We start from the raw sequence: 25,608 nt of genomic DNA on the forward strand, positions 1-25,608 counted from the left end.
CTGCATGAATGAAACAAGCATCTTCATAGAAAATGATTTGTAGATATCTACTTTAAAAATAAGCACCACATACATTACCTGTTAAATGTTTGGAATAATTAATTAAGATATTTTAATGTTTTTGAAAACTTACAGCTATATTGTAAAATATTATTACCATTTTAAATAACTGATTTCTATTTTAATATATTTTGAAATGTAATTTATTCCTGAGATGTAAAACTGCATTTTCAGCAGCCATGACTCCAGAATTCTATTATGCTGAGTAGCTGCCCAAGAAACATTTCGTCTTATCATCAATACTGAAAACAGTTGTGCTGCTAAATATTTATTAATATTATTTTAAATTTCAGTTCTGCATATTAGAATGATTTTTGAAGGATTATGTGAAATTTAAAACTGGATTAATGATGCTGAAATTTGTTTTATTTTTCATTTTAAGTTGTAATAATATTTAACAATATTATTGTTTTTACTCAAATAAATCAATGCAGCCTTGGTTAACATAGGAGAATAAAAAAAATCTGAATTATTCCTGGTAGTGTACATTTCCCCAGACGTATAAATATGTTTTAACAAACTCCACTATTCCCTAAAACTGAATGAGAATGATAATATAAATGCAATATAATATAATGATAATATAAATGATAATGATAATATAAATGCAAAACTGCATGGTAAATTGCAATGAACAATGAACATTTTTCTCTCCAGTATTAGCTCAACATTTGGTGCTCTGCTTCAGCAACACATAACCAAATGGTGAGGTGAAAAGGTTATGTATTATTACACCATATCTCTATTTAATCAGTGGGGAAAAGCAATCACATTCATTGAATGCTGTAGCCTATCTGAAGCCGGGGATCAGTCCTGCCTGCTGCTGAAAGCATGTGGGATTTGGCGCTCTGACCTATTTCTCAGAGTCTGATCCACAATCTGTAGAGTACGGTTTTTGATCCCCACTCAGGCAAACCAACAACAAATGGCACACATGAACACCAGCAGTCAAGGACATCCAAGAGCCCAGTGTGTAATTTGACATGTATGATATTTTCACATCTTTGGAAATGGATACACAAATCTGAATATATTTCTAATATGTAGTAGCCTAACTATCAAATGATTTATTTTCTCAATCACAGCAGTTTATCTGGTAGCCTACAAACAAAAGAAGATAACACAGCCTATAGCCTAAATCAATAGTAAACACAGCTAATGGTTAGAGAGTCGGACTCGTAACCTAAAGGTTGCGAGTTCGAGTCTCAGGTCCGGAAGGGATTGTAGGTGGGGGGGAGTGAATGTCCAGCGCTCTCTCCACCCTCAATACCACGACTGAGGTGCCCTTGAGCAAGGCACCGAACCCCCAAATGTGTGTGACACCTATTAGTTGCTTATTAGCATGCATAATATTAGCCATGTATTAGTGATAATTAAGCACATATTAATGCCTTATTCTACATGACCTTATTCTACATCCCTAATCCTACCCAATACGTAAACTTAACAACTACCTTACTAACTATTAATAAGCAGCAAATTAAAAATGTATTGAGGGAAAAGTCTTAGTTAATAGTTAACAAGTGTTACCTATTCTAAAGTGTTACCCTAAAAAGAATTGCATTTATATAACTAAGATAAAAACACTAAAACAAAAATCGCTTTTTGAACAGTAATAAATCATTTAACAAAAACGAATCACACTTCACAGAGGTGAATCACTTTTTGAACCCGTGCGAACGAACCGATTCACTAAAATAAATCACACTGGCCACAAGTGGATCTCTCTTTAAACGGAACCGATTAACTAGAACACTTTCCACACGTGAATCACTCTTGGAACCAGATAAAAGAACCGATTCAGTAAAATAGGTCCGACTGCCCATATGATCAACTTTCTGAACTGTCCGAGTGAACCGATTCACTAAAACGAATTAATGTTGTTTCACACAGAGATGCAGACGGATGAAGACACAGATAAGTCTCCATTCAATATTTTCGTAAAGTCTTCATTAAATATTAAAGTAAAAGACAACGTTTTATCTATTTATGCTGTCGTACTGTTTTGCTTTTAATATTCTGCAGTAGTTTATTAATATTAATTAATGTGTTTATTATTATTATTATAAATTTTATTTATTTATTTTTTGAGTCTACCAAGGAGTGGGATGGGTTAGGGGTGGGTTTTAAATTTGTACAGCTGCTTTTTGTTTTGTACTAGTGTTCCACAAAATAAAATTTAATAAACAGTTGTTAAAAAATATTCTGCAGTAGTCCTATTTGGATTCTAAAAAAAAATAAATAAATCATGTGTAGCTACTTGTAACCTCATACTAATGCAAATTTAACTCAACACGAGCCAAGACCTTCATGCTCTAAAATGTTTTATTTATGAATATTGCAAATATATAGAAATATTAGCACTGCGTCGGTGTGCAGACATGCCCTCATAGCATGTGTGTAGTCTGCCAGAGTTTATGCTCTTTAAATGGTTTATTAAAAATTCATAGTCTTCCTCAGAAAGCCGGTTAGAGTTCTGTAGACAGAGTAGACCGAGCGGATATCACTTGTTGGCTGGGATGATGGACAGGTTGTCTGACAGCTGCTGCTTTGTTTTATTTTGCGTCACACACTGCGGTCTTATTTGTGAAATCCTTGAGCTGAGAAGTTTAGCACAGTTTTTGCTAAATATAGGAAGCAGTAGCTCAACCAAAGATAAGCCTACTTAGTAAGACTCAAAACTTTTAATGTTTGTGTGAAATATTCCTTTAATGACAGAAAGTGATTTTTTATAAAAAACATAAAACAATGTCACCCCCTCCTACATGTTCCTGTTTTCTTGGGTAATTAGTTGATATGAACTTACTGAAATTTTGAAACAGTTCAACGGCTTCCATAATTGCAGACAGACGTGATTTTAATCGATTTACTGCTCCTAAAATTTATTTATTAACAAATCTCAGGTGTTGGCATGAATGTAACAAATTTAAGTGTTTTTCTGTAAAACAATGCAATTATGTATAGTATCATGATTCAGAAACATGCTCCTGTCAGGGTTATTATCGTTAACTTAAACTTAAAACATAACAAAGTTCATTAATTGAATTAAAAATACATTTGCATTCATTTAAATAAAACAAACTTTAACTATAATAAAATAAAATATAAAAAACTGATTTAATTTTAGATAGTCACCAAGGCATTTCTCATTTTTGTTTTCGCTAAACCTAAAAATATAAGTTTACTTAACTTAAAAAAAAACACACAACACAATTACTAAAACTTTAATTGACATTAAAATGAAAAATGAATATATATATAAAAAGTTTATATATATATATATAAACATAAACATTTAGAACAGAAATTAGAGTATATCAATGATGCGAAAATAATACTGATATAATCATAAATTACCTATTTTGTATAGATGCACAGGACAAATATAAATAGAGTACAATTTTGTGGAAAATAATACATCCTTAGTCATTATTCCATTCATGTGCAGATTTTATGCTGGTAAAATCATGATTATATTATGTATGTATATACATCTGTCTGTGCCGACAACATGGCAAATGCTGATTACATTAATTAAAGTTTCTCACAATACTTTATACTTCCACAATTCAAACAATAACATTTTCCAGCTGATTACATAATGTCTCAAGCCTCTGGATATTAATGGTCAGATTCTGTTCCATCTTCTGTATGGTTTGAATTTAATGAGATAAGTCGTCGCAGAGTTTAATTAGGCCAGACAGAAACAGCTGCAGGAGGTTGAGCTCACGGCAGCCTCTGGAAACGCAAGCCTCTGCCGGGCCTCAACGTCGCTGTTTAAAAATATCTGACACCCACGCCATACCTGACAGTCAATAACTGCCATTTATCATCCATATCTGCCTGCTTTCATTTAATTACTGCGATGAATCTAATGCAGGGCTGCAATCTCAGACCTCCTTTATCCATTTACTGTGAGTTTCTCCACAGCTTCGGCTGGTTCTGAAAGCATCCTGTAGATAAAAGAATAACATTTGTCTTTGTAGAGCAGAGGCCTACAATGTCAAGGTCATGGATTTGATTCCCAAATAACTTGAAATGCCAAAAGTGTAGATTTAAATCTAGATAGATATACATAATCATGGTTCACATGACACATGACACACACATATAGACGCAGCATATTCCATAAAAATCTTCTGCATTGTTAATAAATTACATCAAATAATTGAAATAAAATAAAATATATTAAATACATTTTATAGATTTAAAAAAAAAAAAGATTTTGTCAAAAGAATTCAAAGCAAAAAAACATGTTCTTTAATTAAGTTGCATTTAAAGGAATAGTTCACCCAAATATTAATTTTCTTATAAATTTACTCACCTTCAGGCCATCCAAGATGTAGATGAGTTTGTCTTTTCATCAGATTTGAAGAAATTTAGCATTACATCACTTGCTCAATGGATTCTATTTAATGAATGGGTGCCGTCAGAATGAGAGTCCAAACAGCTGATAAAAAATCACAATAATCCACAAGTAATCCACATGACTCCAATCCATTAATTAATGTCTTGTGAAGCAAAAGGTTTTGTTGCTTCTGGCAAAAATACCAGTCCAAAATCCATAATAACACTTCTGCCAGTGAAAAAGTTCATCCCCTGTTATTTTCTTACAGCAAAATCCACCAATTTAGACTGTTTTTGCTCCGGTCAGAAGTCTATGGGAATCCCTGCAAGTTACAACATGACGCCAAAGGGGTACCCAGTAAGTTAAAACATGACGCCATGGGGATCCTGACCAAGCTTCAATATGTGTCAAGCTGGGAGTGAGAACGTGTTGTTTTTGCATGTAAATGGTGCTTGCCTATTGGTCTCCAGATTCAGACAAAACAATTTCACTGGAAAAAGCAATATTATGAACAGAGAACTCATATTTTTAGCTGGAAGAAATGGTTTGAAGTAAAAAAAAAGTCTTAACGCACAGATCATGGATTAGTTACATTACTAGTGGATTATTGTGATGTTTTTATCAGCTGTTTGGACTCTCATTCTGACGGCACCCATTCACAGGATCCATTGGTGAGCAAGTGATGTAATGCTAAATTTCCCCAAATGTGTTGAATGAATTTGGACAGTCTGAGGGTGAGTACATTTTCAACAAATTCTCTTTTTGGGTAAACTATTCCTTTAAAATGCTCAATCACATGTGCTCCCTCGGTTTGAACAGGCATGACACTTCTGGCATCACCGTCGGTTTGGCTGTGCCAGAGACATGTTTGAACAGATCGTGATGATTGACACTCTGAGAAATCATCCTTCTGCAGTGTTTGCCGGTGGTATCGTTCAGTGATTGCTGTGAATGACAGACAGAGAGCCACATAACTATACACCTGCTGTCTGAGGCACAGCGTGAAGTCTTTTCCTGTCACTTGATGTTGTTGTTGCTTTATTTTCCTCAGGGTTCCTGCAGAGAAGAGTCTCAAACATGTACATTTGTTCAGTTTAGCATGGCCTACCTCATCTAGAAAGCAAACAAAACCGACACAAACTGAGGTTTCTCACAGGCTGAACTTTAGAGTGTGTTCAGTATGGATGCTGGACTCTGATGTAAATCTGTGGTGAAAGCAAGGATGCATAAAATCATCATTTACATACATCTGCGACAGAAGCATTGCCCTTAGAAAGACTCCTAGTGCTGTATACATAATTAAACTCTAAACTGGACTTATATACAGGACCTAGAAAGGGTCAGTGTCCTGTGGCGTGCATGTGTTGAATTCACTCACACTCATGAATAACCTTGCAGTGCTGGAACTGACCTTTATAATGACCTTTATTTCTGCTGTCACACTAAGTATTCTCTTACAGAGCCTCAACATCTCCACTGGACCTATATGTCCTTCTGATAGTGTAACATAAAATGTGATTTAAGATGGTTAGACATGCAAATGGATCAATTTACAGTCAGATAATGTCACACAACGCCTCCCACAGGACAGATGTGTCGTTGCAATTAAAGTAGTGTATTCCATAGCCTTTGGGTTCATCTCGGCCCAAAAACCTTGTGGAAAAAACGCTGCACTTCCTATAAACCAGGGCTCCTCAAATCTTTCCCTGGAGGGCCTATCGGCTGCAGAGTTTAGCTCCAACCCTGATCAAACTCACCTGTGATTTTCTAATGATCTTGAAGACTCAGGTGTGTTTGATTAGGGTTAGAGGTAAACTCTGCAGGAGTGGGCCAGATTTTAGGATGCCTGCTATAAACTATTCTAAGAGGCATCGATTTGTAATAAAGGTCACATTAAAACTGAGTTACAAACCGTTAACCAAGCCTTTTATGTTCCTCGGTCAAGCCAGCCGCGAATGAAATTATTATTATGATTACGGTAATCACAGGAACAACACAGAGAACGTGCTTTTTTATTTATTTTTTATTTTTGTATATCTGCTTTAATATTTGTGTTATTTATTGGTGTGTTTGACGGTTCTGTATTACTATATTTTTCTACCTTTCAAATCATTGCAAGATTCATAGAAAAAAAGATATGGGACATTAATCAATTTTGAGGGGTATAAAGACCCCATTTCTAATAAGTAGAAGAAATGATTGGGCAGTTCTTATAGAGGACGTCCCATACTACATGTACACCTCACACGAAACCATTTTTACTGCAGTGTTTTTGAGATATGGGTCATTATTGCACTTTAGAGGGGTATAAAGAACCCATTTCTAATAAGTAGAAGAAATGATTGGGCAGTTCTTATACGGGACGTCCCATACTATATGCACACCTCACATGAAACCATTTTACTGCAGCGTTTTTGAGATATGGTACATTATTTGATTTAGAGAGGTATAAAGAACCCATTTCTAATAAGTAGAAAAAAAAAAACAATAATCAGTTCTTATAGAGGACATCCCATAATATATGTAGACCTCATATGAAACCATTTTACTGCAGCGTTTTGATGAAATGTTACATTATTCTACTTCAGAGGGCTTCTAATAAGTAGAAGAAAGCAATGAACAGTCATATAAGACGTCCCATGCTATATACCTCATATGAAACCTTTTTATTGCAGTGTTATTGTATAAATTATTATCGATGCAACTTTGTTGTTTTCTGTTGAAGGCACAGTACATAATAATATGACACAAACATATGGTATTATAGTAATTTAGCACATGGATAGCAAGCCTATTTTCTTAAATGCGTTTACATCGCAGATCGCGGCTTTTACGAAACGCGTTTGGTTCTCATGGGTCCCCGTCAATGCGGAAGTGTCTCCATGCTGTGTTTGACACTCATTCATACAAATATAATATTATGCGTTATCTGTCCTGTACTTGAAGTGCTCTTAAAACTGTCAGAAGATGTTGCGCAGAAGGACAAACGGACGAGAAGATGCGGACAGTGTCAAACCTGATAGAAAGAAGGTGATGAATCACAGTGAACTCTGCAACTTATTGACTGAATACCAACAATACTGTAGTAGCCATGGTAATTCCATAATCCTGGTCTGTAGTGTTACCATGGTATATTTTGAAGAGCCCCGTGAATCTGAATGAAAGAATCACGGTCTTACTATTTGTTACATTTTAATTGTACATTTTTTTTTATTTTGTAAATACCCTCCTCACCTGTATATGACTGTCATAGTATATTCTAAGAATATTAATAATAAATACATATTTAAATGAGAATAGTTCATGAATTATTGAATGTATAAATAAATTAAATTATTTAGGAATCAATTAAAAAGTAATAATTTGAAACTGATTACATGTTTGTAACATTAAACGAAAGTTAGTGTGTTGCCAAGGCTATTGTTAGTTTTTAAAACTTACAGAAAGGTTATTGGATGTTGCAGAAACTTTGAAAATGGCCGATATTTTGATTATAGTACAAATTATACAAACTTTAAAAAACAAAAATTAGTTGGAGTATATCATGCCACTGCTTGACATGTAATTTCAACTCTCCCACCACAGACATCAGAGGACTCTGGTGTTACTGGTGCGCCTGTCTCACAGAGGAGCTGCTGGACTGTTGTGTCCTTCTGGATGAAGGTTTTGCTCTTCGTCATCTTCACTCCAGCTTTCCTGAACTACGCCTCCCTTCAGAGAGAGGGACAGGTGCTGTCAGCTGCAGGTGAGACCTCATCATCTCTTCAGGAAGACCTTAGGATCATGTGCAGTTTGGTAACTTTCAGCTCATTTGTTTTAATATTTCTTTCGACATGTAGGTGCTCAGCTGATTGATATCGGCCTCGGCCAAAAGATCCATCTGTTGTGCAAAGGACACGGGCAGCCTGTTGGTAAGTTAAATTAATAGTTCAACCAAAAATGGAAAAAGAGTCTGATATTTATATTGTGGACTGTGCACAGTGAAAATGATGTTTCATTTTTGTTTCAGTTGTTCTTGATTCTCCAGCAGGGATGTCTTCGGATGTTTGGTACTATGTGCAGGAGGGTCTCTCGTTATCAACAAAGGTTCGTTCAAACAAACTGCCATCATGACTACTGGATGTTTGGAAACTGGTAAAACATTTAATGTAGCTTCATGAATGAATGTGTTTCTGAACATGTAGTACACACTGTCATATTTCCCCATTTTTGAATGGTCCCCCACTGACACAATGCGACAAAGAGAGCTAACGTTAACAGATTTTACTAACAGACCTACCAATCTCTGTTAACCCCCCTGCATTTTGCTCCAAATTAAAATGGCCATTTTGACCACCCTCTACAAAATAGCGGATTACTCAGTAAATATTCATCCATGACATTTAATATTTTGGCTTTCATCACTATACATGTCTATCTTTCTTCAGAAAAAATATTAGTAAAATCAAAAATTTGAGCCGGGGACCTCTGGTTGAGTTGACACGGAATGACCCAGTTAATAATCAGTAATATTATTAATATAACTGCACTGACACTATCGAATGAGTTCAAAATTTGAACTGAATTTAGTTAAATAATGATTCTAAATTTGCCACACCGACACTGAACTAAATTGAATCAACATTGAGTTGACTTGTGCTGAATAACAACACTATTGCCTTCTGTAGAGCTGCTATAGCTGAACTGAACATGTTTCATATTTGATGAAATTTGCAACACAGACATGGTTATTGAATTCAATCCTCAAGCAAAAGAGCTGTTTCATCGCTGACAAATGATAGAGACATTTACAAGTTTTGTTTCATGGACTGTGGGTAAATCGCTGTATCGTAAATATACACCTCATCCAGCATTCTTTTTCAGGGCTCTAGACTCATTCTTCCTACTGGTCGCACTTTTGCGACTAACTTTCTCAGTTGGTCGCACGAGCACATAATTTGGTCGCAATTTTTTATTTATTTTTTTTGCTTCAACATTTGATTAATCAATGCATGCTCATGAACTTTTATCACAGTTTGGTGTCACGTTTTACAAGAAAACATAATTGTCTGTTTTGCTTTATATCTATACACCTTTCACTTTTTAAGACTAAAACAGAAGATGGATTCATTGTTATTCTTAATTAAAAAAGCACAACAGCTGTATGAAGCAGATGCTTTGGAGCAGCGCAGACCATGCACTCACACAAGTGCACACTCTCAATTTTGGTCGCAGTCTAGAGCCCTGTTTTTGTTTTCTTTCTTATAAAGTATCCCATTATTATTTCAGAAACCACTGCAAATGATTCAAGGTTGTTAGCGAATTGTCCAAATAGTCTAAATCAAACTTAATCAGGAAAAAATTCAGACCTTCTTGCAATCCGATTTGATCGATTAGATAAATAGTGATTCATTCATGAATATTACATTGCTAGATCTGATTGTAAACAGATGATAGCAAACATATAACATAATTGCTGAAATATTGTCAAGGAAAATGATTCTCGGGTTGGTATACCTTAATCTCCTTCATCAGATAAGGATTTATCAGTAATAATTTTCTGGAGTGCAGAAAAAGCGCAAAAAACACGTCTAGAGATTATGTTGCTTTTCTCACTTTTACACTGTTAATGATGAAATATAAGTGTATAAATTCAATCTTTACAAGATTATAAAGCAGAATATGCACTTTTTTTTGCATCTGTGGTTCCATGTGTCGTTTCTACATATTTTTGTGAAGTTAGAAGAAAGTTTAGTAAGTAACTGGTGAATCATGATTTGTTCATGAAAAGGTTTTTTATGCACAATTTTATGCACAAATTTGTGTGTGCTCATTTTTGAATGAGATCCTGTGACTTCTGTATGATTTGCCTATCAGTTTGACTGATTCAGTAATTTTCCGAATTGAATGGCATGTTGTGCGCTACTGTGTGTTAGTTTTTTTCTTGCAGTCAGGGTGGGAAGCAAAATTGATTGATTGTTGCTGACTTTATTGTTGTCTTGTCTTATTCTCGTCAAATGTTATATAATTCACAAGCTCACATCTCTGTGGCATGTCAGCAAACATACATTTGCAAAATAACTCCGTTCACTGACATCTATCAGGTTGTAGGGATGTTTTATGCATGCGATTCCAAAACAAAAAAACACTTACTTAACGGGATTAAATGAGCTTTTTGCCATTTAGAATTAACTAATGAAAACTCTTCAATTAAGGGGATGATAAGAGAAAGCCTTTCACTGATGTCGTGTACAACATTAAATAAACAAAGCAGCACCACAGTTTTCATTGATGTGAGTCATTACTTTAGGGACATAAAGGCACTATTGATTTTTCTGCTTCTTCTGTGAAGTTACAAGACTTCAGCTTTCAGAGCATGTGCTGCTGTATTACTCTTGTAATTCAAGGCAGTGAGGCAGTGAAGCATTTCTGTGACATGCTGTCAGAACAAACCTAGTTGTGAAGTGTTGGAGATTCCTGCTGATGGCCTGCATTGCAGTGACTGTCCAGTAGAGTCAGACGATGTAGCAAACATTTGAAATAATTGATGATTAAATGAGTTGCAACATTAAATTGTGCAACATTGTGAATAATACAATATGTTTAATGTACACTTTATTTGCAGGTGAAGTTTTCTAAAGGAATTATCAATGAGGTTTTTGGTTTTTTGAGTGTCAGTTGAGGTTTCTCCTGCTGTCATTTTCATGACACTTGATCTGTGATCTGTTTCTCAGGTGTGCACCTATGACAGAGTCGGTCTGGGTTTCAGCCGAAGAACCCTGCAGAATGAAACTACAGGCACAGAGAAAGTCTGGGGAATATCAACCACTGGAAGGTATGAAAGTGTCTTAAGGTCATTGCACACTGAGTCCGAAATTTTTGCATGCGTTTTTCCATTTTTTCGTATTCCCTATCCTTTCCTTTCAAAATGCATGCTACGGATGCGAAAACGCAGAAAATCGAACATGATCCGAATTCTTTTTTGATGGACGAAAGTTTCAGAGGCAGTGTGCAAACGTGATTGACACAACGTTTGGTCGTATTTATTTTTTAACGTACAAACATTTTGGACTCCGTGTGCAATGACCTTTAGTCTGAAACTAAACATTTTTCCAAATCTGTAGGTGCAACAGCACCAAAATATGTCCAAATAACATTGGCTTCAATTAAAGCATTCTTGGAAGTGATGATACCACCATGGTCCATAAAATAAATGACCTCCTGACACAATTTAAAAAAAATTATATTTCTATAGTTTACAGTATCTCACAGAAGTGAGTACACCCCTCACATTTTTGTAAATACTGTATTTTATTATATCTTTTCATGTGACAACACTGAAGAAATGACACTTTGCTACAATGTAAAGTAGTGAGTGTACAGCTTGTATAACAGTGTAAATTTGCGGTCTCCTCAAAATAACTCAACACACAGCCATTAATGTCTAAACCGCTGGCCACAAAAGTGAGTACACTCCTAAGTGAAAATGTCAAAATTGGGCCCAATTAGCCATTTTCTCTCCCCGGTGTCATGTGACTCGTTAGTGTTACAAGGTCTCAGGTGTGAATAGGGAGCAGGTGTGTTAAATTTGGTGTTATCGCTCTCAGTCTCTCATACTGGTCACTGGAAGTTCATGGCACCTCATGGCAAAGAACTCTCTGAGGATCTGAAAAAAAGAATTGTTGCTCTACATAAAGATGGTGTAGGCTATAAGAAAATTGCCAAGACCCTGAAACTGAGCTGCAGCATGGTGGCCAAGACCATACAGTGGTTTAACAGGACAGGTTCCACTCAGAACAGGCCTCGCCATGGTTGACAAAAGAAGTCAAGTGCACGTGCTCAGCGTCATATCCAGAGGTTGTGTTTGGGAAATAGATGTATGAGTGCTGCCAGCATTGCTGCAGAGGTTGAAGGGGTGGGGGGTCAGCCTGTCAGTGTTCAGACCATACGCCGCACACTGCATCAAATTGGTCTGCATTGCTGTCGTCCCAGAAGGAAGCCTCTTCTAAAGATGATGAACAAGAAAGCCCGCAAACAGTTTGCTGAAGACAAGAAGACTAAGGACATGGATTACTGGAACCATGTCTTGTGGTCTGATAAGACCAAGATAAACTTATTTGGTTCAGATGGTGTCAAGCGTGTGTGGCGGCAACCAGGTGAGGAGTACAAAGACAAGAGTGTCTTGCCTACAGTCAAGTATGGTAGCGGGAGTGTCATGGTCTGGGGCTGCATGAGTGCTGCCGGCACTGGGGAGTTAAAGTTCATTGAGGGAACCATGAATGCCAACATGTACTGTGACATACTGAAGCAGAGACTGGGCCGCAGGGCAGTATTCCAACATGAAAACAACCCCAAACACGCATCCAAGATGACCATTGCCTTGCTAAAGAAGCTGAGGGTAAAGGTGATGACTGGCCAAGCATGTCTCCAGACCTAAACCCTATTGAGCATTTGTGGAAAAAAAAAGGAAAGGGAAGTGGTGTGTGGCCAAGTATGGTGGCCCATACTCGGAATTTGTGCTCTGCATTTAACCCATCCAAGTGTACACACAGTAGTGAACATACACCCGGAGCAGTGGGCAGCCATTGCTGTGGCTCCCAGGAAGCAGTTGGGGGTTTGGTGCCTTGCTTAAGGGTCTCACCTCAGGAGTGGTAGAGGACTCCAGTGGCCACACAAAATATTGACACTTTGGGCCCAATTTGGACATTTTCACTTAGGGGTGTACTCACTTTTGTGGCCAGCGGTTTAGACATTAATGGCTGTGTGTTGAGTTATTTTGAGGGGACAGCAAATTTACACTATTTTTATACAAAATGTACACTCACTACTTTACATTGTAGCAAAGTGTCATTTCTTCAGTGCTGTCACATGAAAAGATATAGTAAAAATATTTACAAAAATGTGAGGGGTGTACTCACTTCTGTGAGATACTATATATATATATATATATATATATATATATATATATTATACATACACACACACACACAAACACACACACGCTGTATATATTAGTACAATATTAGTATAACGATTAATTGCATCCAAAATAAAAGTTTTTGTTTACATAATATATGTATGTGTACTGTTTATTTATTATGTATATATATATATATATATATATATATATATATATATATATATATATATAAATACAAACACATGCATGTGTATATTTAAGAAAAATATGGTATGTTTATATATTAAATATATTTATATATAATATAAAATATAATAATATAAATATATAAGTGTATACAGTCATGGCCAAAAATATCGGCACCCTTGGTAAATATGATCAAAGAAGGCTGTGAAAATTAATCTGCATTGTTAATCCTTCTGATCTTTTATTTTTAAAAAATCCCAAAAATCTAACCTTTCATTGGATAATAAGAATTTAAAATGGGAGGAAATATCAATATGAAATAAATGTTTTTCTCTAATACACATTGGCCACAATTAACGGCACCCTTTTATTCAATCATTTTTGAAACCCCCATTTGCCAGTTTAACAGCTCAAAATTTTCTCCTATAATGCCTGCTGAGGTTAGAGAACACCTGACAGGAGATCAGAGATCATTCCTTCATCCAGAATCACTCCAGACCCTTCAGATTCAAAGCTCCATGATGTTGCTTCTTCTCTTCAGTTCACCTCACTCATTTGCTACAGGGTTCAGGTCAGAGGACTGGAATGGCCATAGTAGAAGCTTGGTTTTGTGCTCAGTGACCCATTTTTGTGTTGTTTTTGAGGTTTGTGTTTGGATTATTGTACGGTTGGAAGATCCAAACATGGCCCTTTATAAGATTTCTAACAGAGTCAGTCACTTATTCTTTTATCTGTTGGTATTTGATAGAATCCATGATGCCATGTGTCTAAACAAGATGTCCAGGTCCTCCAGCAGAAATATAGGCCCATCACATCAAAAATATAGCAGTATATGTAATTATACACATGGGGTACTTTTTATCCCTGTGTTCACCAAACCCATCTTGAGTGTTTGCTGCTAAAAAGCTATTTTTTTTGTTTCATCTGACATAGAAGCCAGTCCCATTTGAAGTTCCAGTCGTGTCTGATAACTGAATATGCTGGAGTTTGTTTTTGGATGAGCTAGGAGAATTTTTCTTGGAAACCCTCCCAAACAACATGTGGTGATGTAGGTGCTGTTTGACAATTTTTTAAAAGATTTTCTCACCCCGAGACTCAACTATTGTCTGCAATTCTTTAGCAGTGGTCCTTGAAGAGTCTTTGGCCACTCAAACTCTCCTCCTCACCGTGTATTAGGACGATATAGACACACATACTCTTCCAGGCAGTTTCGTAATATTTTGTGTTGATTGGAAATTCTTAATGATTGCTCTGATGGTGGAAATGGGAATTTTCACTACTCTAGCCCTTTTCTTAAAGTCACTTCACTAATTTGTGAGGCTCAATTATCTTTTGCTGCACATCAGAAATATATTCTTTGGTTTTTCTCATTGTGATGGATGATTAAGGGAATTTGGGCTTTATTTTCCCTCCTATTTATATTTCTGTGAAACAGGAAGCCATGGCTGGATAATTTCATGTTCATAATGGAGTGCTCAAAATTGTGAATATGAATGGGAATATACTTCAGAGATATTTTAATCATAAGAATTTCTAGAGGTGCCAATAATTGTGTCCAACGTGTATTAGAGAATTTTTGTATTTCATAATGATATTTTCCCCCATTTTAAATGATTATTATCCAATGAAAGGTTAGATTTTTATGAATGTTTCAAATAAAAGAACAAAAGGATTAACAATGCAGATTAATTTTCACAGCCTTCTTTGATCATATTTACCAAGGGTGCCGATATTTTATATATACTGTATGAGTGTGTATTTATATATACATAACAAATAGACACAGTACACATACATATATTATGTAAACTAAAACTTTTATTTTGGATGAAAAAGAAACACCCCTCCCATGTTAAGAGTTTTAATCCACAAGCAGGTATCTGTGCGTCTCGTATCTTTGACATTGACCTACTCAACTATTCAATCAGTGCTGTAGGACAGAGATTTCTTTGTCCTTGTCCTCTGGCAACAAGACGTCCTGCCTTCAGGTTTATTCATCCTACATGTGGAGTCACTCTTATCTTGTTGCTGCTGACATGATAACTTTTCTTCATGCATTAAAGGGATGTGTAGGGAGAGGACAGGGGAGTGGGTTATCAGGGTCCTGTTTTCTCCTCTGTCTGGCACGTTTAGAAGGTGAACAGCAAGATATTAATTTTCCTAAAGTTCAATAAACCAGGAGCAAAAATGTGGAGTGTTGTCCTTTTTGTTCTTTCCTGAAACCTTTTCATTTGGAAACTGATTTGATTTGATGTTGAAGGAAAGCCAATAGTACACACTCATTTTATTTAAATTTTTTGACAAGGGCATGTGCTGTTTTGTTCTTAGACTTATTTACTATATATACAGTGGGGAAAAAATATTATTTGATCCCCTGCTGATTTTGTATGTTTGCCCACTGACAAAGAAATGACCAGTCTATAATTTTATAACTTAGTACTTGGTGGCAAAACCCTTGTTGGCAATCACAGAGGTCAGACGTTTCTTGTAGTTGGCTCAGGAGGAATTTTGTCCCGCTCTTCTTTGCAGATCCTCTCCAAGTCATTAAGGTTTCGAGGCTGACGTTTGGCAACTTGAACCTTCAGATCCCTCCACAGATTTTCTATAGGATTAAGGTCTGGAGACTGGCTAGGCCACTCCAGGACCTTAATGTGCTTCTTCTTGAGCCACTCCTTTGTTGCCTTGGCCGTGTGTTTTGGGTCATTGTCGTGCTGGAATACCCATCCACGACCCATTTTCAATGCCTTGGCTGGCTTCATTGCCCTTTGATGCGGAGCAGTTGTCCTGTCCCCTTAACAGAAAAACACCCCCAAAGCATAATGTTTTCACCTCCATGTTTGACGGTGGGGATGGTGTTCTTGGGGTCATAGGCAGCATTCCTCCTCCTTCAAACACGGCGAGTTGAGTTGATGCCAAAGAGCTGGATTTTGGTCTCATCTGACAACAACACTTTCACCCAGTTCTCCTCTGTATCATTGGCAAACTTCAGACGGGCCTATGCTTTCTTGAGCAGGGGGACCTTGCGGGCGCTGCAGGATTTCAGTCCTTCACGGCGTAGTGTGTTACCAATTGTTTTCTTGGTGACTATGGTCCCAGCTGCCTTGAGATCATTGACAAGATCCTCTCATGTAGTTCTGGGCTGATTTCCCACCGTTCTCATGGTCATTGAAACTCCACGAGGTGAGATCTTGCATGGAGCACCAGTCTGAGAGGGATTGACAGTTATTGTGTTTCTTCCATTTGCGAATAATCGCACCAACTGTTGTCACCTTCTCACCAAGCTGCTTGGTGATGGTCTTGTAGCCCATTCCAGCCTTGTGTAGGTCTACAATCTTGTCCCTGACATCCTTGGACAGCTCTTTGGTCTTGGCCATGGTGGAGAGTTTGGAATCTGATTGATTGATTGCCTCTGTGGACAGGTTGACTTTTCTACAGGAATTAAGCTGAGACTCCCTTTAAGAGAGTGCTCCTAATCTCAGCTCCTTACCTGTATAAAAGACACCTGGGAGCCAGAAATCTTGCTGATTGTTTGGGGATCAAATACTTATTTGACTCATTAAAATGTAAATCAATTTATAACTTTTTTGAAATGCGTTTCTCTGGATTTTTGTTGTTGTTATTCTGTCTCTCACTGTTCAAATACACCTACCATTAAAATTATATGTACAAAATCAGCAGGGGATCAAATATTTTTTATCCCCACTGTATGCACTGCTGTACTAAACATTGTGTGTAATACTGTATACTGCAGTGTGCTCAACTTGACCTTCTTTTTCCAGTGTGATCAAAGAATAAATATAAATTATTATTGTAAACATATATTTTCTTTGCTCATTATTTGATACTTATATATATTTAATATTTATATTGGAATATTATATTTTACACAAAATTTAATAAAAAATGCAAACCAACACTTAAATAATACCAGGACAGCACTTGCTGAATTAAATATGAAACATTATGATTTTTTTATAATGAATATTCTCACTTTTCACCTTAATATGAATGAAACACCAAACATGTGTGCTTTATGATTAGAAGCAGCCCAAAACAATCATACATATTATTATTATTATTATTATTATTATTATTATTATATGCATAAACTTAATAGCATAAACAACAACAATAATAATTATTGCAATTATAAATAATAATGATAATAATTATTTTATTTAAATTTTTGTTTGTCAAAAAGTATAAATAAAACATAAAAAATGTGTTCTGTTAAAAGGAATAATGGAATCTATAATTAAATCATTCTGAGAAAAACAATGTCAGTCAGTCTTTAGGTTTTCTTGACCACCTGCACATCTTGAAGACATACTGCAGTAAATCACTCAGTGCCCACTGAAACTTCATGGCCCTTTAGTTAATGAGGATGTCAGAAATATAACCCATTAGTGTCTCATGGTACACAGTGCTTATTAGTTTAGTATGTCAGCCTCTGGTTTGAGGTCAGTTTGTCCTTCATGTAGCATCACTGACCGCTTTAAAAACTGGGCAGCAGTCTGGGACAGTGGGCGTCCCGTCTGGAGGTGAACGGACATGTGTGTCATAATGTGTCTCAGTGATTAATGAACTGTCAAATGAGTCATGTCTAGACTTTATTTGCACAAACCTGCACTCATTCCTGACCTGTATCTCTCCTTCCTTATCCTTCAGGATGGTGGATGACATTCATCGATTGGTCAAGGCTGCAGATATAGCCACACCCTTCATCCTGATTGGCTCTGAGTTGGGCACGCTCAACGGCAGGTTCTACAGCCATATCCATGACACGTAAGTCATGCTGTTCTGTTTGGAAAAAATGTCAGGCAGTTTTATCTGAACATGTCAGGAAGTTTGTTACCACCACAGAATATGTTACGTTTATGTTTAATGTTTTTGAAAGAACTCTTTTATGCTGCATTTATTTGATCAAAATATAGTAAAAACAACATTATGAAATATTATTATAGTTTAAAAGCACTGCTTTCTATTTAAATATATTTGAAAATATAATTTATTCCTGTCATGCAAAGCTTTTCAGCATCATTACTCCAGTATTCAGTGTCACATGATTCTTCAGAAATGATTCTAATATGCTGATTTGCTGCTTAAGAAACATTTCTTCTTATTAATGAAATCGTTTGTGCTGCTTAATGTTTGTGGAAACCTTGATACATTTACCCCTGGTTTCACAGACAATGCTTAAGCTACTCCCAGACTACAGTGCATATTTTAGCTGTCTCAACTGAAGATATCTTGCTCTGACATATCTAAAAATATGTCAGTGTCATTGTTCTGTGTCAAGATGCACACCTGTAATGTTTTCTTCTAAGGCAATTTTGTAAAGTTTGCTGAATGAATGAATATGAAATGAATATAAAAATTAATATTTTTATTCAGCAAGGATGCATTTGTCAGCAGATAGACATGGGACACAGAGGTAAGTGCAATACAAACAACAGGTTTATTGAAAAGCAGCAGAGGGGAATGAGATGAGCAGTAAGTCCGGGTAAGCAGGCGGGGAATGGGAAAGTCTCTTGGGGTTTATCTGAGTGTAAATGTCCTTGTTTCCTAATCCAAGGGATCAGCAGAGCATGGAGACGGTGGAGCACAGGAGCGATGGAGAATGGGGATAGGAACACAGGAGCAACTGGTAGGTAGACAAAAGGTAAGTGGGTCAGGTTAATCAACATAGAATGTTTGAGACCAGACAGTGAGTGAACGGGAGGAGTGCAGGGATATAGTGCTGCTGATTAGTGCTGACAGGTGGCGGTGATCAGAAATCAGGGGATTGGGATCTGGTGAGTGTCGTTGGTGGAGACTGCAGTGACTGTGGTGACTCTCTGACAGTACCCCCTCCTCCATGGGCGGCTCCTGATGCCCTATTACGGCGACGGGGTCGGCCACGGCCTATGGGTGCGGGACGGTCAGGGTGGTTCTGGTGAAACTTGGCCAGGAGAGAGGGATCCGGCACATCGTCCCAGGCCACCCGTATCCCTCCCAGTCAATAAGATATTCCAGGTGACCACCCCGTCGCAGAGAGTCCAAGATGTCCTGCACCCTGTAGACTAGGGGCTCCTCGATGATCTCGGGAGGAGGAGGTACTGCAGGCTCGTCGGGTTCTGTGACAGAGGGAGAGACAGGCTTTAGGAGTGAGACATGGAATGACCTCATTTATCTGCCTCTCGATAGTAAAGGGACTGATATAGCGGGGACTCAGCTTCCGGCAGGGCAGGCGAAGACGCAGATCCCAGGTGGAGAGCCAGACCTTATCTCCAGGATGATAGACGGGGGTGGCAGACCGACGGGCATCTGCATATGTCTTGTGTCTCCGCACAGCCTGCTGGAGTTGGACATGAGCTGATTCCCAAACTCTCTCGCTCACTCGGAACCAGTGGTCGACAGCTGGAACGTCGGAGGGCTCTTCTGTCCAGGGAAACAGAGGGGGTTGGTAGCCCAGTATGCACTGGAAAGGGGTGAGCCCGGTGGTGGTTTGCTTGAGGGAATTTTGTGCATACTTGGCCCACGGGAGGAAGCGGTTCCGGCTGTGCTGGTTGTCATGACAGTAGGCCCGGCGATATCTCCCAATCTCCTGAATCTTCCGGTTAGTCTGGGGGTGATACCCTGAGGAGAGACTGACGGTGACATCGAGGAGTTTGAAGAATGCCTTCCAGACACGGGAGACAAACTGTGGCTCACGGTCGGAGACGACATCTTCCGGGATGCCGAAGGTGCGGAAGAGATTATGGAAGAGGGCCTCTGCTGTTTCGAGGGCTGTGGGTAAATTAACTTGCAGGCTTTGGAGAATCTATCAACTGCAACGAGTATGCAGGTATAACCTTCTGACTTGGGGAGATCTGTGACGAAGTCGACTCCGACGTGGGACCAGGGGCGACATGGAATCCACGAACGTACTGGGCCACCAGTACCGAGCTTGGAGGAGCGAGAGAGTACGCTGGCTGCCTGGGTGTCCAGAGCCCGGGAAGCATGCAGGGAGCCCAGAAGGGAAGTCCTGAAGGAGGTGGGCACGTATGTTTTGCCCTTTGGGCCTCCTAGCAGAGCGGGTTCAGTGATTGAGGTGATGCGGATGTGTTCATCCAGGACCCACCGGATGGGGCTCACAAGGACGGCTGGAGAGAGTATGGGTTCAGGTGTGGAGGGTTCGTCGGGGGCATGGATACGTGAGAGGGAATCTGCCTTGACATTCTTATCTCCGGGTCGATACGTGATGGAAAACTGGAACCGGGTGAAGAAGAGGGCCCAGCGATCCTGCCGGGGGTTTAACCTCTTAGCACTTCGGAGATATTCCAGGTTTTTGTGGTCAGTGATGAATGTAAAGGGGTGTTGAGCTCCCTCCAGCCAGTGTCTCCATTCCTCCAGCGCCAGTTTAATGGCGAGCAGCTCCCGATTTCCAATATCGTAGTTCTGCTCCGCTGGGGAAAGCTTCCTGGAGAAGTAAGCGCAAGGGTGGATTCGGGGAGGCTCTCAGTGGTATTGAGACAGCACTGCTCCCACGCCGGTGGTGGAGGCATCCACTTCCACTATGAATGGGATTTGGGGTTCGGGATGTGAGAGGATGGGAGCAGTGCAGAAGGCCTCCTGGAGCTTCTTGTAGGCGGCTCAAGCTTCGGAGTTCCAGGACAGAGACTTGGGTTTCTGGCGGAGTATGGAAGTGAGGGGGGCTGAGAGGAGACTGAAGTTCAGTATGAACCTCCGGTAGAAATTTGTGAAGCCGAGGAATCGTTGCATTTCCTTTACTGACTGAGGCTTGGGCCAGTCCCGGATGGCTTGGACCTTCCCCTGGACCATCTGGATCCCATCCGCACTGAGGATGTAGCCGAGGAACTGGACCGTGGGGCGGTGGAACTCACACTTCTTGAGTTTCAGGTAGAGGTGGTGTTTCCTGAGTTGGCGTAGGACCTGCGTCACGTGATGGCGATGTTCGGCCAGGTTCCGGGATTAGATCAGGATATCGTCTATGTACACGATGACAAACTGACTTTTGTCAAGTTAGGGGTTAGGGTTAGGGTCAAATTTTCAACACTGATAATAATAAGAACCATTATTAATATTTGAGCACCAGTAATTGATAATATTTGAGCACCAAATCACTTTAATAGAATGATTTCTGAAGAAGCATGTGGTATTACATAAATAACTTTTTAAAATATATTAAAATGGAAAAGGTTATTTTAAATTGTAATAATATTTCAGATATTGCTGTTTGATCTAATAAATGAGCAAAAAAGACTTCTTTCATAAACATTGAAAAATCATAATTTCAAACTTTTGACCAGTAGTACTAGTGAACAATACATTGGTGTTATATAGGGTTTTTCTTCCAGACATTTATACCTGTCATGACCAAAAGATCCATCAGAGCAGCTTGGGACTGACTATTCGGCACACACTCCCCCAACCCCTCCACCCTCCCTCCATCTGACAGATTTAACGTTTCATCTGCCCTGATGTGCATCTTTAAGACCCATAAATTCAGCTGTGTCAGGCCTGTAGAGCCCAAGGACAGAAAATATTGTCCCCGCTGCGGCTCTGAGCCCATTCATCTCACTCGATAGATGCTGTTCATTTCACGATTGGTGTGTGGGGTCTCATCTGAGCTCTAGAAACATCCTCTGTGTGGTCTTTTCACTGTGTCTCTTTCTGTCTCTTCAGGCAAGTGTCTGACCTGGTGTTGATCGATCCGATCCCAGAGGATGTCTTTGAAGAGAAGAAGTGGCAGCAGTACTGGTGAGTCATCAGCCGAGACAGAGAGTGTGAGGCACAAACATCATTTGTCAAATCCCAGCTCCATTCTAATGCTGAGAGCCAGAGGAAGAAATTAAAAGGTGAAGTGTATAATTTTTTTAAAGTTGTTAAAATACTTTCTTTTATTTTTAGTAAGCCATTCAGAAGTTGCTTTCCCTGAAAAGCATACAGACTGTTGCTGTATGAAAACATTACTCTGGCCAGACACAATGAAAATAATATATACCTGTATATATATATACATATATATATTTTTTTTTTGGCAATTATTAAGTTTGGTTATGCTAGTGGAACAAATATTACACCCTTCACCTTTAACTAGTTTTTAAAGGAAAATAATTAATTGAATCAAGTTTTTGAAATTTTCTATATTTATTGATACACAGATGTAGTATCTGATTTGACTGACAAAAATTATACTATTGTATTTAAAAATTGGCATTTATATAATATTAATTTTCCATATACATGGAAATACTATGGAATTCTTCAAAAAGTTTTTTTCCCCCTTAATTTTATGGTGGTGTGTATGTATGTGTGTGTGTGTGTTTATATACAGTATATACATACTTTATATAAATGATCTATAAGTGTTAAAATATATACAGTCATGGCCAAAAATATTGGCACCCTTGGTAAATATTATCAAAGAAGGCTGTGAAAATTAATCTGCATTGTTAATCCTTTTGATCTTTTATTTAAAAAATTCACAAAGCCCAAATTCCTTTAATCATCCATCACAATGAGAAAAACCAAAGAATATATTTCTGATGTGCAGCAAAAGATAATTGAGCCTCACAAATTAGTGAAGTGGCTTTAAGAAAAGAGCTAGAGTAGTGAAAATTCCCATTTCCACCATCAGGGCAATAAAGAAGAATTTCCAATCAACAGCAAATGTTACGAAACTGCCTGGAAGAGGACATGTGTCTATATCGTCCTAATGCACGGTGAGGAGGAGAGTTTGAGTGGCTAAAGACTCTCCAAGGACCACAGCTGGAGAATTGCAGAAAATAGTTGAGTCTCGGGGTCAGAAAACCTTTAAAACAAATTGTCAAACAGCACCTACATCACCACATGTTGTTTGGGAGGGTTTCAAGAAAAATTCTCCTAGCTCATCCAAAAACAAACTCCAGCATATTCAGTTATCAGACACGACTGGAACTTCAAATGGGACTGCCTTCTATGGTCAGATGAAACTAAAAAATGAGCTTTTTAGCAGCAAACACTCAAGATGGGTTTGGTGAACACAGGGATAAAAAGTACCCCATGTGTATAATTACAATAACTGCTATATTTTTGATGTTGTGGGCCTATATTTCTGCTGGAGGTCCTGGACATCTTGTTTAGACACATGGCCTCATGGATTCTGTCAAATACCAACAGATAAAAAAATCAATAAGTGACTGATTCTGTTAGAAATCTTATAATGGGTCATGTTTGGATCTTCCAACCGTACAATAATCCAAACACAAACCTCAAAAACAACACAAAAATGGGTCACTGGGCACAAAACCAAGCTTCTGCTTTGGCCATTCCAGTCCTCTGACCTGAACCCTGTAGAAAATGAGTGAGGTGAACTGAAGAGAAGGAGCACCAACATGGAGCAGGAAATCTGAAGGGTCTGGAGTGATTCGGGATGAAGTAATGGTCTCTGATCTCTTGTCAGGTGTTCTCTAACCTCATCAAGCATTATAGGAGAAAATTTAGAGCTGTTAAACTGGCAAATGGAGGTTTCAAAAAGTATTGAATAAAAGGGTGCCGTTAATTGTGGCCAATGTGTATTAGAGAAAAACATTTATTTCATATTGATATTTTCCCCCATTTTAAATTCTTATTATCCAGTGAAAGGTTAGATTTTTGTGAATTTTTTAATTAAAAGATCAAAAGGATTAACAATGCAGATTAATTTTCACAGCCGCCTTTGATCATATTTACCAAGGGTGCCGATATTTTTGGCCATGACTGTATATAAATATTTATTGACATATTTAGATATAATTTACATATATAAAATTATATATACATATTTATATTATGATTAATATGATATAGATATTACATTAAATTAAACTATCTGTTCATATATTAAAAATATATTCAATATATATTTTTTCAGTATAAAAATTATTTATTTTCAAAATTCATATAAAAAATATTTGATATATTTCTTAGTATTTGGTTTGTCCTGAGCTGACGTAAACTCCATACGTTTATACAAAACCTGATAGTCCAAGTTATTATACCATGTTAATATTTTTACTTTTAAAAATACATTTTACTTGTACAAATAATATGAATTATTTTTTTTCTTTTTTAAATTGTCCCAATCAAATTGAAACGACTGATGTTTTTTTTTTTAAAGATTTGAATTGAATCATTGTAGAAGCAAATATTTAAGTTAAAGTTAAAAGAGTTAAAAGGAGCCAGTCTGACATCACTTTCACGCTTTAGAGCTCAAAAACTGAGCTGCTCAGTGCTCACAGACACTAGTATACAGCCAATGTAAGCACTCATTAAATATTTAAACAGCCACGTGCAGCTCCAGTTACATGGGTATTTACAGCTAGTTGCAGTTTATGTCCATAGTTAAGCATGCTGAAGCTATTCAATTTCAGTGGAAGAAATAGAGTCGCATTTCCTGGCCTCATTCTACCTGCTATTGGAGTCATTTAGAAGTGACATGATCACAATTCCTCAGAGATCCCTTCTGCGCTGCTTTAAAAGCCCTTCCTTCCTTCATGGAGAATATCCTGTTTCATAAACTTCTACCTCTATTATTTATCGCCATTATGCGACTCGAAGGAGTTCAGCTAGATAAGAAATGAATATGCCCGGATTGACTCATTTGTACATGACTGGACGAGAAGCAGCGCCATTTATCTGGGAAATGTGCGCAATTACACTTTGATTAATAGATGCTCGTTCCATTGAGTGTAAGACGGTGTACATGCAATCCAATTACTTAGGACACACTGAAATAAATGTCGTGAATATTAACTCAGGGCTTAAGTTAATATCTGTATCACATGAGTTTTATTACTGATCTTACTTAAATCATAAGAGCTGCTGGTTTAAATTAACGATGCTGAGGATGTATTAAACACTTCTGCTTGCGATCATGTGATAGCCGTGCAATATAAAATGAAGTCTTTGGGGAAATATAGTATTCAAATTTTATTTTAGAACAGTTTCAAAAGCTGGAATGATCCTTGGAATTTTCTAAAATGTATTTTTGTTATCTGCAGTTTTTGGCATAAAATTATGTAAAAAAAATTGTAATATTGATCCTTAACAGTGTTATATTGGTATTATTTCTGTACTGTTATAGTTTTTTAAATTAGTTTTTAATTTCATA

At 37.7% G+C, this 25,608-nt stretch overlaps 1 protein-coding gene across 2 annotated transcripts in view; it reads left to right on the forward strand.

Moving 5' to 3' along the window:
* Positions 1–7,263: 7,263 nt before the first annotated feature.
* LOC306877722 (uncharacterized protein) overlaps positions 7,264–25,608 on the forward strand; it is a 32,448-nt gene continuing 14,103 nt past the window's right edge. For both annotated transcript variants that reach the window (XM_079429657.1, XM_079429658.1), the window contains exons 1-7: positions 7,264–7,438; positions 7,994–8,153; positions 8,248–8,319; positions 8,418–8,494; positions 11,122–11,222; positions 18,162–18,278; positions 22,161–22,235. In XM_079429657.1, coding sequence (XP_079285783.1) covers positions 7,376–7,438; positions 7,994–8,153; positions 8,248–8,319; positions 8,418–8,494; positions 11,122–11,222; positions 18,162–18,278; positions 22,161–22,235 — 665 coding nt within the window. In that variant the 5' untranslated portion in view covers positions 7,264–7,375. The remainder of the gene's footprint in view (positions 7,439–7,993; positions 8,154–8,247; positions 8,320–8,417; positions 8,495–11,121; positions 11,223–18,161; positions 18,279–22,160; positions 22,236–25,608) is intronic.

Source organism: Barbus barbus (assembly GCF_936440315.1).
Source record: "Barbus barbus genome assembly, chromosome: 12".
In the NCBI taxonomy this organism is placed as follows: Eukaryota; Metazoa; Chordata; class Actinopteri; order Cypriniformes; family Cyprinidae; genus Barbus; species Barbus barbus.